The sequence below is a fragment of the Canis lupus genome, chromosome 26, assembly GCF_003254725.2.
Source record: "Canis lupus dingo isolate Sandy chromosome 26, ASM325472v2, whole genome shotgun sequence".
Classification (NCBI taxonomy): domain Eukaryota; kingdom Metazoa; phylum Chordata; class Mammalia; order Carnivora; family Canidae; genus Canis; species Canis lupus.
This window is the reverse complement of record NC_064268.1, coordinates 29,301,920-29,318,741: the sequence shown is the minus strand read 5'-3', so window position 1 is coordinate 29,318,741 and position 16,822 is coordinate 29,301,920. Positions and strand designations below refer to the sequence as shown.

Below are 16,822 nucleotides of genomic sequence, written 5' to 3'. Positions count from 1 at the left end.
GCCACATACACCCCCTCTCAAACCATGGGAATGGCTAGACTCATTTAGCGCTCACTTTGTGTCAGACAGTTGCTCAAAGCCGCTTCACTCTGCTGCCTCCCAGGTGGGCGTTCTCTCCAAGAAACATGCCCTTATGCATACACACTCATGCACCCAGACTTTCGGGGGGGGGTGTCCCTTACACTCTCTAAAGTCCATTCGGAGCTAACATGAATGGCCTTTTTGTCAGACATGTGTTAGAGCTTTATACTCCTTGATTTTAATTCTCACAGCATCTCTCTAAAGTATGTTCTATCATGTCTGTGTTACAGATGAGGAAATTGAAGCTCAGTGCAGTCAGAGCGGGCAACACAGTGGGCCCTGATGCTCAGTCATGCAACTCTAGGGTCCATGCTCTTAACCCACCACACTGGACTCACTGTGATCTAACCACAGCCACTCCTTCACCAAATGGCTTGTGTGAAGCAACACCAGACCTGAGCTTTCCTCCCTTCCAGGTCGATCAACGCCCAGAAGCCCCAGGACACTCTGGGTCTGCAGCTCACAGTGCTCCAACCATGGCCCACTGGCCATTCACCCACCCCTGGAATTGCCCTGTCAAGGCAACCACGTCCACACTGATGGAACACACAGCCCAGCTTGAAGCAACAGGAAAAGATGTGACTGACTTTCACTAAACACCCCAAGTAATTGGTAAATCACACCAGAAACAAAAATACAGCTATCACAGAATAACCATACTTTGAGCCCACCCATCATTCTAGCAAAGCGTGGCCCAAAATTGGGCTCTCGAGATTACTGACCTGCTCTGCAGATTGGAAGAGGAAGGGATCACTCACCAAAATCTCAGCACCCCAAACACAAAGCTCATGGGATGAGAAAACAATCTGGCAGTGTGCCACAGAAAAGCCATTTAATCAGTCCCTCGCTGTCTCCTAGGTCTTAAATGCTGTCAGTGATACATTCCACTTAGAGTTGAGAAACTACCAAAGTTTCCCTATGCCAAGTACCAAGAGAGGCAGAGGAACAGAGGTAAGAGATCACCCGTGCAGGGAGGGCCAATGACTAGATCACCTGCCATGTCAGCTAAGAGGACAAGCCTCAGTGCTGCCCAACTACTCAGGGGAGAAGAAGGGGTAAGGAAAGTGCCAGTGAGCTAGCCTGGGTAGCAGGACCAAAGAAGGTCACAGGCAAAAGCCAGAGGAACAGGAAAGGCACAGCCTAACAGCGTCAAGAAGGTGCAGACCTGTCTGGCAAAGTGTGCGACAGCAGCAGATTCTCCATTCCTAACACAAGAACCACCAACTGAAATAATAACCTGACTCGCTGCCACCTGGGCCAACCGGAGCTTAACCACAGTGCTTCCTGTGCCCTCAATACTTTTCCATGTTGACGGTGCCCGGCACACAGCAGGTGGGAGTTGGCGACAGTAGCCCCGTACACAGCAGGCTGTGGTGAGGGCTTGTTACAGGGCTGTGGGGGGGCATCACCATTCATCTCCCAGGGGCGCCAGGTACCAGGAGCCTCCTCCTGCTCTCGGCAGTGGCCAAAGTGTTCAGGAGAAAAGGCTCACTTACTCTCACATAGTTCAGAAGATAAATTATGTGCGTGCCTACACACACATGCACGTGCATACACAAGGTTATCAGGCAGATAAGGTAAAACAAGGTAAGTCTGAGTAGAGGATATACAGGTGCTCTTTGAATGAATTTTATTCTTGCAACTTTTCTGTAATCTTAAAATTATTTCCAAATTTTCTTTGTGTGTTAAAAAAAAAAAAGAATTCATTAGTCAGCAAGGTTGGGAAGTATGTTAACACTACTTTCCAACTAAAAAGAATGAAACCGTTAAGCCGAAAGCACAATCAGCCAGTGAATCAAGTTCTACAGTGTTACGGGCGGGTGGGCTGTAAAGGGAAGGGCTCACTCAGAACGTGCCTGGCAAGCCCAAGTGCAGGTTCAACTTCCCAGCTACTTCTACGAGCTTCACCAACGTCTGCTTATAAAATATCCACACTCTCCCTATTCACTAACTCAAGTGCTGCTCCAAAAGCAACATGCTACAGCCACTGGTCAGCTCACTGAAGATTTTCAGTTCGGCAGATAGCAGCCTGCTCTGGGTCCCTAACGACAAAGGGGAAAGAACCCTTAAATCAGAATCAACTTACCTGGGTTTGAATCCCAACTATGCTGCTCACCAGCTATACGACCTGATGCAAGTCATTTGCCTCTCCCAGCCAGCTTCTCCAACAGCTTCCAGGCCTGCCACCTCATCTGGCAGCCTCACTGAACACAAGTGCTGGGAGAGAGCTCACTTAGAGAAAGCAAATGTTCTCTCAGCTATGAACGGTGGGGTCACCCTGGACAGAGCCGTGGCTAACACAGCGGCATGATGTTCTTCCATAATTGAAGCTAGAAAAACAGGTTTAGAATCAGCAATCGCTGCTGCGTTACCTGCACACCTGGAGAAAGGGTCACTGGCCCCCAAAAGCCCCTCAGCAGAGGTCTCCAACCTCCCCTTCTCACCAAAGCCCCAGCAGAGAGAGAGAACACACACCACCACTGGTCGTTATGGCCGACGGCAAAAGGGACTTGGGGCTGGTTCTAACCCTCAGATCAGAGTATTTAGATGGAAAATAGCTCCACAGCTGGAGTTAAGGAGGCCAGGGCAGGACATACACAGCTGGGGTAGACAGAGGCTCAACCAAGGGCACATGATGGGAACACAGGCCAGACATCGAGGACTAAAAGCTCATCGCAGCCACTCAGTTTCATGAGCTCTCTGTGGTCATCTCTCTATTTATAAAATGGGGCTAAGGGCAGTCACCCACCTCAGAGGGACCACCTGCGAGTTCATCAGCAGCACACGTTAGTACACATTGGAATAGCATCTGGCATGTAACACATCCTCAATCAACCAAGATCAAAAATGCATTTAAAAGAAATTTTGCCAAAAGGTCAAGCTGAGTGCTCTCTTGTTGCCCCCACTCTGAAAGGCCTCCCACCCTGGCCTGCACCAGGGAAGAACCAAGGACTCCCTCCCTCCTGGGGAACAAGTTCTCCCTGGTGCCCTCCTCACACCCAAGGACAGGTCTAAGCCGGGACTGTGATAGAAAGAATGCAGGTTAAGAGTAGGGAAGCTCTCCTTCCCAAGCGCCGGCCAACAGACCTCTGCCTGGAAGGACAAGAGCACAGACAAGCACCCAAGGAGAGCATCTGACTCAGAGGGAGACAGGCCCTTGCTGCTCAGCCAAAATCAGGGCACCAGCTGGAGCCCCTGGGAATTTGCAAAGCAACTCAAGATACCCCCAGGAGCCACTGCGAAGTGCTGATCTGGAAAGTCATGGGATGGATGCAAAGGGCAACTTTGCTCCCTCAACCAGAGACACCTCCCTGCCCCAACCCAGACCAAAATGTGGGATCTCCTGTGAAGCCCTCCCCTGCTTCACAGGTACAAATGACTAGCCAGTCACCTCTGCTGCTTGCATCTAAGCCCCCACACTCAATGGCCTGATTTACATCTAGTTTCTACTCCATACCTAAAGGGCACTCCTAGAGGAAGGGATTTATTCAATGCATTTGAGAATCCCTAGTGGTAGGCAGATAGGGAGCACTTGAAAACTCCGGAACTGCTGCTAGCCAGCTGGCATGATACATGGACAGAGAGCAAAGGAAGGGGTGCTGGGGACATTTGTCACCTCTATCACCCAGGCAGGAGATGCTGGACCTGGAACCAGAGCCACCCCAAGAAAGACAAGCATGATGTGTGGCTTGGTCCCTCAGTCTACCTGAGGGACTGATACGCAAAACTGGGACTCAAGAGCCAAAACCAAATGATGTGTCACCTCTCTACAGATGCCTCTCTAAAAAACTTAATCTAAATAACTTAATCACAAGAAGCCAGAAATCCATTGGCTCTGGACCTCAAGAGTCCATTCAGTACTCCCTCCAAAGGCAGGCCTTTTTCTGGCTTCCATTCCTACTAAAGCCACCCCACAACCAGTCACCCTCCTGCCCAGAGAACCATCAGAAACAGCAAGCAACCAGCTCTATTCAGGGAGGCCAGAAAAGCATCAGCGAAGTGACTCCCAGGTTGAGCATGAGCCCAGGGCCTCGGGCACCCAGTAAACGCTAGAGGGGAGACAGCACTCTGTAAGAATGACAAAGGCAGAGAGGTGTGTCCCTATCTGTGGTGAGAGCCCTGGCTGAAGCACCGCCGGGAGTGCCACACCACTGTGCCCCCCAGGCTGCCTTTACACACAGAGATCTGATACAGCTCACAGACAATGGCCTTGGACACGTCCGCCTTTACGGGCCCCTTCCTCTATTAAAAAAATCACGAAGAATCATACTTTTCAAATGCACTGGTATAAAGACACAAAATCTGTACGTGTTTATTTCAACATTTTCTTTGACCTAAAAGGTTAGGGTTTTTTCCTCGCTGATTTTAAAATACCACTTAAAAGCAGTCATTGTGAGCCCCCAGCACCAGGCCTCCTGAGCCTGACAAATGAATGCACCCTGCACATGGGGATTTGATTTCTGTTGCTGCAGTTCAATGGAGGAGAGGGTACACAACAAACAGGTAGAAATAAAAATTATCCTGGACCTTCCGGCTGCCATGATTCTGATTCTCCCCAAGCTTACTTATAAAAACACGAGCTGCGAGGGGGGTTCCAAAAGCATTTAATTATCACATTCAAGGAACATTCCTAAGGGCCTGGCAGTGTCCAGGCGCCAGCGGCGGAGACCGGGCCGCAGCACCAGTCTCTGCCCCAGGAAGCTTTGCCTCCCGCGTGCGGTGCTTGGTGGACTCCCAGTGGTACCTCCTTGGGCCGGTCTCTGGGCTGAGTAGTTCTCAACTGCAACACCTCACTGAGTGACAATACGCTTAATACACAGCCACCACTTTCCAGCCAAGGAGTTTCCAGGGCTGAGACGCTGGCACCAAACGTGGGAAACCAGGTGCCTCCGAGGGCTGCTCTCTCGACCCCCGTACTCCAGCCTGACCCCAGCCGCTGGGCAAGGTGGGCGCGCCCCAGGGGCACAGCTCCTTGGCCAAAGAACTCCCAGGCCCCAGAAGTTAGGTCGGGCCCCGCACATCGCTCGATTCCCAAAGCGCGCAGCGCTCCACGGACACGGATCCAAAGGTAACATCCCTCGAGAACAAAGTTCCATGATGTACGAGTCGCTCTGAGCCCGGGTAAACTCTCCGCACGGGCCCGGGCGGGGGACGCGGCGGCCCCGGGGCAGGCCTAGCCGGCGCCCTCCGGGGGCGCGGCCCCGCCCGGGCAGGGAGGTCTCGGCGACCCCGGCCGCGCACACCTCGGGCCGCGCACACCGCCAGCCCCGCCCCGCCCCCGCCCCCACACGCCGCCCCCACCGCGCCGCGCCCACCGCGCCGCGCCCACCGCGCCGCGCACCTGGCCGCAGCGGCTCGGTGACGGTGAGCACGAGCAGGAAGAGCAGCAAGAAGGCACCGCTGTCTGCCTTGGGCACCATTTATCCTCCGTTCATCGTCCCCGGGGCGGCCGCGTGACCCCGCGGGGAGGCCGGACCGGGCCGGGCAGAGGGTCAGGGGAGGGCCGGGCTGAGGGTCAGGGGACCGGGCCGGCTGAGGGCTGGGGGCCGGGCGCGGAAGGGCGGCAGGAAAGGCTCCGGCGACGCTGCGGCTACAGCGCGCCGCGGAATCGCGCGCACTCCCGGCCTCAGTCCTGGGCTCCGACTCCGGCTCCGCGCAAGATGGCGGCCGTCCTGCTCCGCTCCGCGCCGCCCCCCGCCCGCGCCGCTGGCGCCGGCCAATGAGCGCCGAGGCGAGGGGCGGGGCCTGCCGCTCCCCCCAGCTCGCCGCCCCCCCGCCCGCGCCGCTGGCGCCAGCCAATGAGCGCCGAGGCGAGGGGCGGGGCCTGCCGCTCCCCCTCTCGGATCCCCGGCCGGGCGGGGGGCGGAGCCTGAGCGGCGGTGCCCGAAAGGGGCGAGGCCTGCGGCTGGGACGGCGCGGGGCGGGGACTGGGAGGCGGGCCCGGCTGGCGGGCGGGACCTCCAAGAGTCAAGCGTGCCATTGGTTAAGCAGAGAGGTGGGGCTCGGGGGTGGGGCCCGGGCAGTAGGGCCTCCGAAGGGCCGGGATCCGAGGGCAGGACGCGCAGGGCAGGGGCGGTGGGGGAAGGGCAACGGGCCAAGAGGAGGGACACAGACAGGGGCGGGGCGCAGCGGGCCGAGGCGGCGGGGAGCGGGGGGGTCTAGGAGCAGCCCTGGAGGGCGGGGCGTGGAGAAGGGGAGGGACATGGTGGACCTGGGCGAAGGTGGACACGGGGGTCTGCACACCTTGCAGACCTGCAGGTCCAACAGTGCTCCCTAAAGTGGGCCTCTAAAGGCAGAACCGCAGCGGATAAGGGATGAGGAAAACTGCTTGAGGTGGCGGCAAGAGGGGGGTATAGAGAATCCACCCTGTAAAAAAGCAGGCAGATGTGGCTTCCCCAGCACACACTACTGAAAACGTTTCAGATGAGGAAATAGCCTAAAGGAGTGTCATACAAGGAGAGCTGACAGGCAAGCCCAGATCCCAGCCTGAAGCAGAACTGGCCTCAGGAGGAAGAGCCCTGCCTACACAACGTGGGAGGAGGGGGAGGAATGCTGGGCGCAGCTGCTGCCACAGCAGGCCACCTGTGCAGGGAGGAAAGGCTCCCAGTGCTGGCCTCGCACCTATGGGGAGCAAAGTGACTGTGGCAGAGGACACAGCACATGGAGTGTCCTCAGCAGGAGGGGAGCAAACTGGTCAACGGAAGGACCCCCAACCACACACACAAGGCCTGGTACAAGGTGAAGATAGGAGCACAGGAAAGGGGGGCCCATCTTAGCCCCATCCACTTCCAGCCCCACCAACTTCCTCCCCGGGAGCAGTCCCCCCAAGTCCCTTCAAGGTATGATCCTCCAGAATGTCCCAGGATTCCAGCCTGTGACACTCAGGGTCACTGAGAGAGGTACCCGCTCCCAATGAGTGGATATGGCCAAGGTAAAACCCAAGGCTTGGCCAGACCTGCCTGCTCCTGCTCCCTCAGGCCTGTAGCAGGTGCTAGACAAAGGGCCCCACTTCAGGCACAAACAGTGGTCCCTGTCCAACAGTGCCCTGGCTGTTTGCATTGTCCTCATGGAACATTCCCAGGAGCAGCTGCTGCACTCAGAGGGATCCACACCCAACCTTCAATGTGCCCAGGGAGCCAAGCCAGAATTACAGACCCCCCAGGGAGGGAACTCACAGCTCAGAGCAGATAACCCTGCCAGTTGTCCCCCTGCAGACCCACTGTTGGAGAAGCTGGCCAGCAAAGGTTCAGATGGGGAGAGTAGGACAGGGAGGTGAAAAGTCCAGCCACGCCATGCAGGGAGAAGGCAAAATCCTGGCTTCCAAAATTGTAGTCACGGCTGGCCCAAGAGTCTTTGCCCCTCCTGATCCACCTCCACCTTTGGCCCCCCTGCACGGCCTGCAGGCTGCCTGTGTGGACACCACCAAGGACCTCTAGGACTGAAGGGAGGGAGGAAAGGTCAGGGATACTTTTTTTCCCCAGCTCCCTCCTTGTGGGATCACTGCCTCTACACTCTTCCCAGGGTCCAGTGACCGACCTGCCCTTCTTCCAGGGGTCTGTTACTACCCTTGGGGTACCATACACTCAGCTCCCACCTTTGTAAGAAAGAGGACTGGATTAAACTTTCCTTAGACTGCCCTAACTTGAGTATGTCTTTTGCTTCCTGCTGGGACTCAGGCAAATATGATCATCCACTCTGAATTTCTTGGGATGCCCCATGTTACAATAATCAATCCCACAAGTAGGCCTGGCTCCCGGTGTGCAAGCACCAGAAGACCGATGTGTTCCCCTCATCCCCCTCCTACCTCGTCTCAGCCAAATGCAAGGCCACTCTCCTCTGGTCTTTGGTCCACGCCAGCGCCCTGGCTGGCCTTCCAGGATTCCAAGTCCAAGTGGCTCAAGCTAGAGCCTCATTCCCGCAGGGCACTCCTCCTTTATGACTTCACCCACTGAAGTTACCTGGGAGACGATGCTGAACGTTCCACTCCAGAGTCTTGGCCTCTAGGAGGCAGGGACAGCAGGCCCGGCCGGCCCAGAGGACTTTCTGTCCACAGTGTAAATGAGGACGCCGCTGGCCCATGTCCCGCAGGGATGTAGAGGGCAGCCTCAGAGGCACTGGGCGCTCCCGGCACCATGGATGACGCTGCCGTCCTCAAGCAACGAGGCTACATCATGGGGATAAATTTGGGAGAGGGCTCGTATGCAAAAGTCAAATCCGCTTACTCTGAGCGCCTGAAGTTCAACGTGGCGGTCAAGATCATCGACCGCAAGAAAGCCCCCAAGGACTTCTTGGAGAAATTTCTTCCCCGGGAAATTGAGATTCTGGCCATGCTAAACCACCGCTCCATTGTCAAGACCTATGAGATCTTCGAGACATCAGATGGCAAGGTCTACATCGTCATGGAGCTCGGGGTCCAGGGCGACCTGCTCGAGTTCATCAAAACCCGGGGAGCCCTGCACGAGGATGATGCTCGCAGGAAGTTCCATCAGCTGTCCTCGGCCATCAAGTACTGCCATGACCTGGACATCGTCCACCGAGATCTCAAGTGCGAGAACCTCCTCCTTGACAAGGACTTCAACATCAAGCTGTCCGACTTCGGCTTCTCCAAGCGCTGCCTGCGAGATGACAGCGGCCGACTGACTCTGAGCAAGACCTTCTGCGGGTCGGCGGCGTACGCGGCCCCCGAGGTGCTGCAGGGCATCCCCTACCAGCCCAAGGTGTATGACATCTGGAGCCTGGGCGTGATCCTCTACATCATGGTCTGTGGCTCCATGCCCTACGACGACTCCAATATCAAGAAGATGCTGCGCATCCAGAAGGAGCACCGCGTCAACTTCCCCCTCTCCAAGCACCTGACGGGCGAGTGCAAGGACCTCATCTACCGCATGCTACAGCCCGACGTCAACCGGCGGCTGCACATCGACGAGATCCTCAGCCACTGCTGGGTGCAGCCCAAGACACGGGGCCTGTCCTCTGCAGCCATCAACAAGGAGGGGGAGTGCTCCCGGGGTGCTGAGCCCTCGTGGACCCCTGAGACCCCCGACAGAAAGTCTGCCACTAAGGTGGAGCCCCGAGAGGAGGCACGGCCCGAGACAGAGCCCGAGACAAAACCCGAGGAGGAGGAGATGTTGCCAGTGCAGGGGTCGAGGCAGTCGGACACCACAGGCCTTAATGGAGAGCCACTGAGCAAGGAGACAGAGGAAGAGGCCCTCCCAAAGCCTTCGGAGACACACACCTCATGAGCCTCTCTTGGCCCAGGGGGCCGGCAGAGAACGAAGCAGAGCTCATGGCTTTGAGCCCGAGCTCCAAAGAAGCCAAGGGACAAGCCAAAGAAGGAAGACTGTCCTGGATGAGCCACTATTTTCGTCAGTTTCTCCTCCCTCCCCTTGAACTTGGTAACCCACATGGCTAAAGAAGCAATAAAATCACTATATTAGTGCAGACCCAAGGTGCATGTCTTTGCCCCAGCTGACTGCGGTCATCCAGGGAGAGGATCCTGCACTCTCCCTGCCGCCACCCCACTCTCGGATCGATCGCATCGCATTTCACCTCCAGTTTGGGAAAATACATCCCAGTGTGCCCAGCCCTGACTGTGACCTCAGGCCCTGGACCAGAGCAGAGAGCTGAGCAAGGAAGATGCTGTTTCAAGAGGGAGGCCATGAGTGCCATGGTGGGAGGGGGAGAGAGAGGGGGCAGCGAGGACAGAACCAAGAAGGGCAAGGGGGCTGCCTGCAGAAGAGAGGCGCTGTAGGTAGGCAGGGGCTCGTCTGCAGTTGGGGCTGAGGATCTGGGCCCTCAACACCCCAGCGCCACCGCCTTCACAAGGCTGCGGGTGGGGAGGGGGCCTGCAGGGGGCAGATGGACATGCCTCTCAGCCCCTCTGGAGCTCCCCACCCCAGTAGGCAACTCATTTCTTTTGTTCTGTCCACCAGGGTTCCCCCCTCCTCCCGTGGCCAGCCAGCACCCAGGATGCCCTGAGTCATCCTGCCTGTGGTCATTCCCCCTGCCCCACTGGATGGCCCGGCTCCGCCCGGCCTGTACGTTCCACAGTCACACTCTGTGTCCCCGACCACATTCCATTCCCTTCTAGTCCCAGTCTGTCCCCAGGGCTGATGCTCCACGCCAGAGTGGATAAGCAGACCGGTGTGTTCACAATGCTTGCCGTGCCCTGCAGCCGCCAGTCGGTGTCCTTTAGAGGGAGCAGGCCTGCACTCAGCATCGCTGGCTGCCGTGCCCTGCCGGCCCACCCGTGTTATTCTCAGGCTGCTCCCTCTGACCTCAGCCACTGCAGCCCCTTTTTCTTCCTGCCCTGCACTCACCCTGCCACCTTGTGGGTTTGACACATCAAGAGGAAAGCGCCTTCAGACTTATCCCCCTTCTGCCCACGTATCTTGGAAAAACCCCAACCCCAGGCCCTGGGAGAGGTGAAGTCTAGTGAGGGCCCCAGCCCCACTCTCTTTGCACCCCTCTGCACAGCACTCCACCTCTCTGCCTTGCTCCTGCCCTCCCCACAGCCACCTTTACACATTCTACGTCTTCCTATCTCCATGTTCCTGTGTGTATTCTCGAACACATGACTTGGCTACCGCTATGGCCTCTACCTGCCCCTTTTGTTCCCCCAGTGGCCAGAGCCTCCCTTCGGCATGCAGTAGAGATCCCACTGCCCTGGGGAAGGATCCCGGTGCGGGCCTTGGCCTCCCAGCCCCCTCCCTCAGCCCCAGGCCCACCCGTTTATGTGCCAGAATCACACTTGTACATGTGTCCCTGCAGACCTTACCCATGTCTCCAGGATCAGCCGAGGGGCCATGGCCTCCGCAAAGCCTTCAGAACTTGGCAGCCCGCCGCTATAAGCTCTGCTGCTGGGGCAGGCCTGTGAGTGCTGAAGTCCAGGCACAGGACAGGCCCTGGGTGATGTCGGAGGAGCCACCCAATTTTTCCCAGAGGTCCCAGGAACCCAGCGTTGTGCAGATCATCTGGTGACAGAGTAAAATTCCAGAGTACATGGGGCTGGTTGGAGTGGGGACATCCTGAGAAGCTCACGAACCTCCTCACTTTGGTCATCTGTGGCTTGTTGTGGTCGTCGGGCAACATACAGCAAGAGGGCCTGGGAGCAACCCACTATGGCCTAGTCAGAAGGCAAGCCTGGGCAGGAGGGGCCCCAGGGAAAGAGCATCTACTGTGTGCTTTACAGGTGGGGAGACAGCTCAGAGAGGGAGGGCAACTGCCTGAGATCACACAGCACAGAGTGGCAGCCTAGGCGACAGAAGCCCACGCCTCCCCGGGTACCCTCACATTCCAGGCCATTCCAGCTGCTGGGGTCAGCCCTGGCTCAGACCCCTTCAGTGACCCTCCTGAAGGCTTTATTTATTTATTTATTTTTTTTTTCCTGAAGGCTTTAGATCAAGACCTTCACCATGGCCTGCACAGTCTGTAGTTCTGTCCCCTCCCACCCTGCACACTCCTGCCACTCTGTGTCCTTTTCAAGCCATCACATGCTCTAGCAGGTTCTGGTCCTCCTCCATGTGGCTAACTCTTCACACCTCAGCCCTCCCAACCTCCCCAAATCCAATCCCAGTTCTTCCCTCACAGCCCTGTGTTCCCATATCATGGCACAGCCACCACTGGTCATTTGCACTGCTGGTGTGACACTGAAGCTCCCTGTCCTCTGGGCTTCAGAAAGGCAAAGGTCCTGTCTAGTTCCAGCATCTGGAACCAACCTTCAAATACCTATTGGGTGAGTGGAAAAATGGAGGAAACCGTAACTCAGAGGGAAGTGGCCTTGCCAGAGTCTGCAGGTCTCCCACGCACAGGGCTGCAGCCTGGGAGGGCTCCTGGAGGCCCCTGGGCCAGTCGAACACTTCCCCTTCCGAACACACCCTGCGTGCGTGCTTGTGCGTGCTTGTGCTGGGTGAAGCCACCTGCTCCCCTGCCCCCAGCTCAGCTCGTGCCTCCTCCACCGTGTCCCCCGAGAACCAAAGAGGCCACACTGTCCTGGGCAAGGGCAGAGTATAAGGAAACAGAATCCACAAAAAACAGAAAAGTGGGTAGGTTGGCAGAGTCAGCCAAAAAGGCAGACATGCAGGGGGTGCCCCAGGGAGAACGTGTGGGAGTGCAGGAGAAAGGGGAGACTGCTCCGGGTCCTGGCCCGCAAATCCTCATGGCCAGCCCCTTTTGGGATGCACAGGAGCGAAGTTCTGGTCATTTCTGCCAAAGACGTCCCAGGGGAGAGCAAGCATCAAGCCAGAGCTACTGCAACTGAAGCTCCAAAGAGCCAGGAGCGGGCCTCAGGGAGGCCGTGGCTGCTGGAGGGCATCTGGACTCCGGCCACGCGGCCCCAGGGATCTTCCAGACAAGCCTCCAGCTGCAGGGAACTCCCCGTGTGCCCCCAGGTGTGTCCACAGAGCCATGCTGGGGCCAAAACGGCAGGCACATCTGCCCAGCACGTCCTCCCCCTCATCCACCTGTACACGGTCTCCTCCGTCACTTCCCCTACCGACCACCCACATAGAGGCAGGCCTCCTGAGGTCCCCCCCCACCCGCTGAACACTGAGCACATGGCACGCCCACATGTGGGCACGGGATGCCTGCCATGGAGACCGAATGAGCAGCAAGCCTTCCAAAGTACCTAAGGAGACACACAAAGGATGCCACGTTTCCCAAAGCAAAAACAAAAGGGTTTTCACATTGCTTTCAGGTGCAAGACAGCTTGAGAGACGCAAATGCCAGGAGTCCATCAGCCTGCCCAGCTCCTCACAAGGATCCCCTCCTCATCCCAGTGCCTGCTCTTACCAGAAGCCCTGGCACCAAGGCTCCGCCCAAGGTCCTGCCCCCTCATGGGCCACCGCTCAGCCCCTCTGTCTCCTGCCGCCCAATCACCCATAGGCCTGCCTTGGTCCAGCCTCCTCTTGTCCAGTCAAAGGCATTGGCCTCCACTCACCCCAAAACCGATCCTCTATGTACCCTGCCAGGGACCATCTTAAAACGTGACTTGAGTCATGGCTCTTCTGGCCCCAGACCCTTCCCTTCTCCTCCACCCTCCCTCCAGATGTAAGACAGCCATTCTCAGAAGAAGCCGTCACCTCTTCCAGGCTCTTCCCTGCCTGGATGCCTCACCACCTCCTCTACCTGACCGAGGCCTGGCCCATCCTCCAGGCAGGCCCCAGCCCTGGGAACACGCATCTGCCAGTGGGGGGCACAGGGCCCTGCCTGCCCTCCCACCCCACACATGCCCCGCTTACCACAGTGGCACTCCTCTGCCCAGCCTTGTACCCCAGAACAGAAACTGCTCTCATTCACAAGGCTGGGTGGAGCCACCAGCCTGGCCAGACCAGGGCCATTCCTCCCAGGCACCACCAGTTCCAAAGACACAAGTCCTAGAGAGAGTTTTCTTCACACCCCAAAGAAGCTGTAGGAAATAGGCCCTAGTGGGACATGGACTGATGCAGAGTCAGCCCGCACAGCCAGGAGAAAGAAACAGGCATGGGGCTGGCACTCTGGCCTGACCTGGGGGGCCCTCCCTTGGGCCTGACTCAAGACCAGGAAGCCACAGCGAGGAGGAGGAGGAGGAGGAGGAGGAGGAGGAGGAGGAGGAGGAGGAGCAGGGAGGGTTACCGCAGTCCTGGGTGCCGGCTTCCTTCCAGTGGGCGGGGAGTGGGCACTCCCACCAGGCCAGCCTGGCTTCCAAGGTTCCAGGGGCCCGTTTCCCCCAGCTCAGTCCCTACTCCCGGCAGGCTGGCTTTATGACTTCACATGCTGAAGTCACGCGGAGACAATGCTGAGCGTTCCACCCCTCCGAGTCCAGGCCCAGCCCAGCCAGACGGCTCCCCACAGGGTAAATGAGGACAATGCCCGCTGGCCCACGTGGGGAGGGGATGTAGAGCGCAGCGGCGCCAGCCGCTCCTGGCACCATGGATGATGCCGCGGTCCTAAGGAAGAAGGGTTACATCGTGGGCATCAATCTTGGCAAGGGCTCGTACGCAAAAGTCAAATCTGCCTACTCTGAGCGCCTCAAGTTCAACGTGGCGGTCAAGATCATTGACCGAAAGAAGACGCCCACTGACTTCGTGGAGAGATTCCTTCCTCGGGAGATGGACATCCTGGCAACTGTCAACCACCGCTCCATCATCAAGACCTATGAGATCTTTGAGACCTCTGATGGGCGCATCTACATCGTCATGGAGCTCGGGGTCCAGGGCGACCTGCTCGAGTTCATCAAGTGTCGGGGGGCGCTGCACGAGGATGTGGCGCGTAAGATGTTCCGCCAGCTGTCCTCGGCCGTCAAGTACTGCCACGACCTGGACGTCGTCCACCGAGATCTCAAGTGCGAGAACCTCCTCCTTGACAAGGACTTCAACATCAAGCTGTCCGACTTCGGCTTCTCCAAGCGCTGCCTGCGGGACGGCAGCGGCCGCATCATCCTCAGCAAGACCTTCTGCGGGTCGGCGGCGTACGCGGCCCCCGAGGTGCTGCAGGGCATCCCCTACCAGCCCAAGGTGTATGACATCTGGAGCCTGGGCGTGATCCTCTACATCATGGTCTGTGGCTCCATGCCCTACGACGACTCCGACATCAAGAAGATGCTGCGCATCCAGAAGGAGCACCGCGTGGACTTCCCCCGCTCCAAGAACCTGACGGGCGAGTGCAAGGACCTCATCTACCGCATGCTACAGCCCGACGTCAACCGGCGGCTGCACATCGACGAGATCCTCAGCCACTCATGGCTACAGCCCCCCAAGCCCAAAGCCATGTCTTCTGCCTCCTTCAAGAGGGAGGGTGAGGGCAAGTATCGGACGGAGTGCAAACTGGACACCCGGCCAGGCTCGCGGCCCGAGCACCGGCCCGACCACAAGCTGGGAGCCAAAACCCAGCACCGGCTGTTGGTGGTGCCCGAGAACGAGGACAGGATGGAGGACAGGCTGGCCGAGACCTCCAAGGCCAAAGATCATCACGTCACCGGAGCCGAGGTGGGGAAAGCGAGCACCTAGCGGTGCTGTGGGCCCGGGGGGCGCGGTGCATGGTGTGCGCCCACATAAACTAAATAGACAGGTAGGAGCTGCAGAAGGCACAGGTGCAAGGAACAAGTAAAATCCGTCAATTAAACCACTATTTTGATTACGTTCTATTAGCTTTCTTCCACTTAGTAGCAAAGACGTTAATTACTGACCACCAAATAAACCACAAAGTGTATACAAGCATCAAGAGTGCCCCGTGAGGAGTCTTTTTCTCTAGGACTCAGCCAACCCCCCTCCCTGCGGCGCGGGGGTCTCCAGCGTAGAGGTGCAGGGCCCGGTGCTCGGGGGCAGGCACACTCACGGTGAGGCCCTGTGGGCCAGAAGACCTCAGCCGCAGCCCACAGCCAGGCCCCCCCACCGTCTCCCTCGGACCTGCCCGGGGCCCAGTGTCCCAAGGCTGGCCAGCCGCACGGGTCTCTACGTTTCGGGCAGAGCACAGCTCACCCTGCCCCCAACCCGATCCTGCTCCCTCGGGCCCCCCTCTTTCTGCGTACTCTGCTCCCTCCATTCCTGCTTTTCAGATCAGTGGCCTGAGCCCCTTGAGTGCCCTTTTGATTGCCAGAACAGCCCCAACCCAGACCGCTCACCCACCCCTTCCTGCCCACCCTACACCCCAGCCCGTACTCGGGGGGCCAGCGCTTGGCCTTAAGTGGCCTTGTCAGGACAGTCTCTCCCCCACATCTCACACCCACTCACACCGCTGCCTCCATGCTGCTCTGGCCCACACCCCCCTCCTCCATGGGGAAAAACAGCAAAGGCCACACTCTCCTGACCCCTGAGCAGTCCTGGGCCTGGTCCCACCTGCCAAGCCTAGTCCCAGCCCCCATGAGTTAGGGGCCTGGCTGGGGCTTGGCCCCCTGAGAACTGGCAGGAACTCAGTCGAGCACAGGCTAGCGGGTACCCAGGCAGGCGGCTGGCCCCCCGCCAGCCTCTAGGGAACACCGCCCTCACGGAGACGGTGAGGAACCATGCAAGACAACCCAAGACAACGGCCAAGGCAGGGCTGGGTGTGCTCAAAGACAGACTCCGGTCTCGGCAGATTCCAGGCTGTCTCTGTGGGCAGTGCAAGCCCCTAGGAGGGCACCACCTGACCCCACCTAAGGCCTGAAGAGATCCATCTGGGAGCCAGCAAGGCCCACCACCTCCTCGTGAAGCAGCTGGCCCAGGCCTCCTGGAGTCGGGCACCAAAGCCCTCGGGGTCATGGGCAAGTGTGGCCTGTGGTGCACATGGCACTCATGGGTCTTGCTCTTTTGACACTGTGCCCAGGTTAGTGTTACCCACAGCTCCCACTGGTGACTCAGCAGCATATGGAAGGTAGTGCCTGGAGCACTGGGAGAGAGAGTGAAGGGCAGGAAGACAGAGCAGCCCTGCCCCACCTGAGCTGGAGACCAGGTGCTTGGAGATGACATTGAGGCCACTTTGAAGGTGCCACACGAGGTGTGGTCTGACATGTAGGACCCACGTGACCCCATCACCAGCACACCACAGGGGCCAGGCCCAGGTGGGGAAGCTGTGGACCTGGGTGCAGAGCCCCGGGGACCCGAGGGGCATAACTTCTGAGGGTTTTCTTCTTCCCTCAGGGGGCAGGGCCCAGTGTGCTGTGAGCTGAGCACAGAAGGTAGGTTCAAAGTCCCAGGGGGCCACATTGTTCCATGTTCCCAGAGGGGGAGCAATGCAGAGAGTGGCACGAGGGGTCAGACACCCTGGATTTCCTCCCAGAAGCTTCTGC

At 58.2% G+C, this 16,822-nt stretch overlaps 3 protein-coding genes across 13 annotated transcripts in view; 2 read left to right on the top strand and 1 right to left on the bottom strand.

The window, feature by feature from the left end:
• The window catches only part of DGCR2 (DiGeorge syndrome critical region gene 2), a 98,019-nt gene extending 84,194 nt beyond the window's left edge, over positions 1-13,825 (bottom strand). For 4 of the 11 annotated variants that reach the window (XM_025474869.3, XM_025474871.3, XM_025474882.3 and 1 more), the window contains exon 1: positions 5,423-5,765. In XM_025474869.3, the coding sequence (XP_025330654.1) occupies positions 5,423-5,501 (79 nt within the window). In that variant the 5' untranslated portion in view covers positions 5,502-5,765. Of the gene's footprint in view, positions 1-5,422; positions 5,767-7,256; positions 7,520-7,885; positions 8,026-10,858; positions 11,055-13,692 lie in introns of those variants that run through there. The other 7 variants (XM_025474872.3, XM_049101889.1, XM_025474880.3 and 4 more) reach the window with 4 other exon arrangements.
• On the top strand, positions 8,085-9,524 carry TSSK1B (testis specific serine kinase 1B). Its single transcript, XM_025474885.3, has one exon. The coding sequence runs from the start codon at positions 8,214-8,216 to the stop codon at positions 9,321-9,323; it is 1,110 nt and encodes a 369-aa protein (XP_025330670.1). The 5' UTR covers positions 8,085-8,213; the 3' UTR covers positions 9,324-9,524.
• A 30-nt stretch (positions 13,826-13,855) lies between the features above and the next one.
• TSSK2 (testis specific serine kinase 2) lies at positions 13,856-15,275 on the top strand. The gene has a single exon (XM_025474886.3). The coding sequence runs from the start codon at positions 13,989-13,991 to the stop codon at positions 15,063-15,065; it is 1,077 nt and encodes a 358-aa protein (XP_025330671.1). The 5' UTR covers positions 13,856-13,988; the 3' UTR covers positions 15,066-15,275.
• Positions 15,276-16,822: the final 1,547 nt, after the last annotated feature.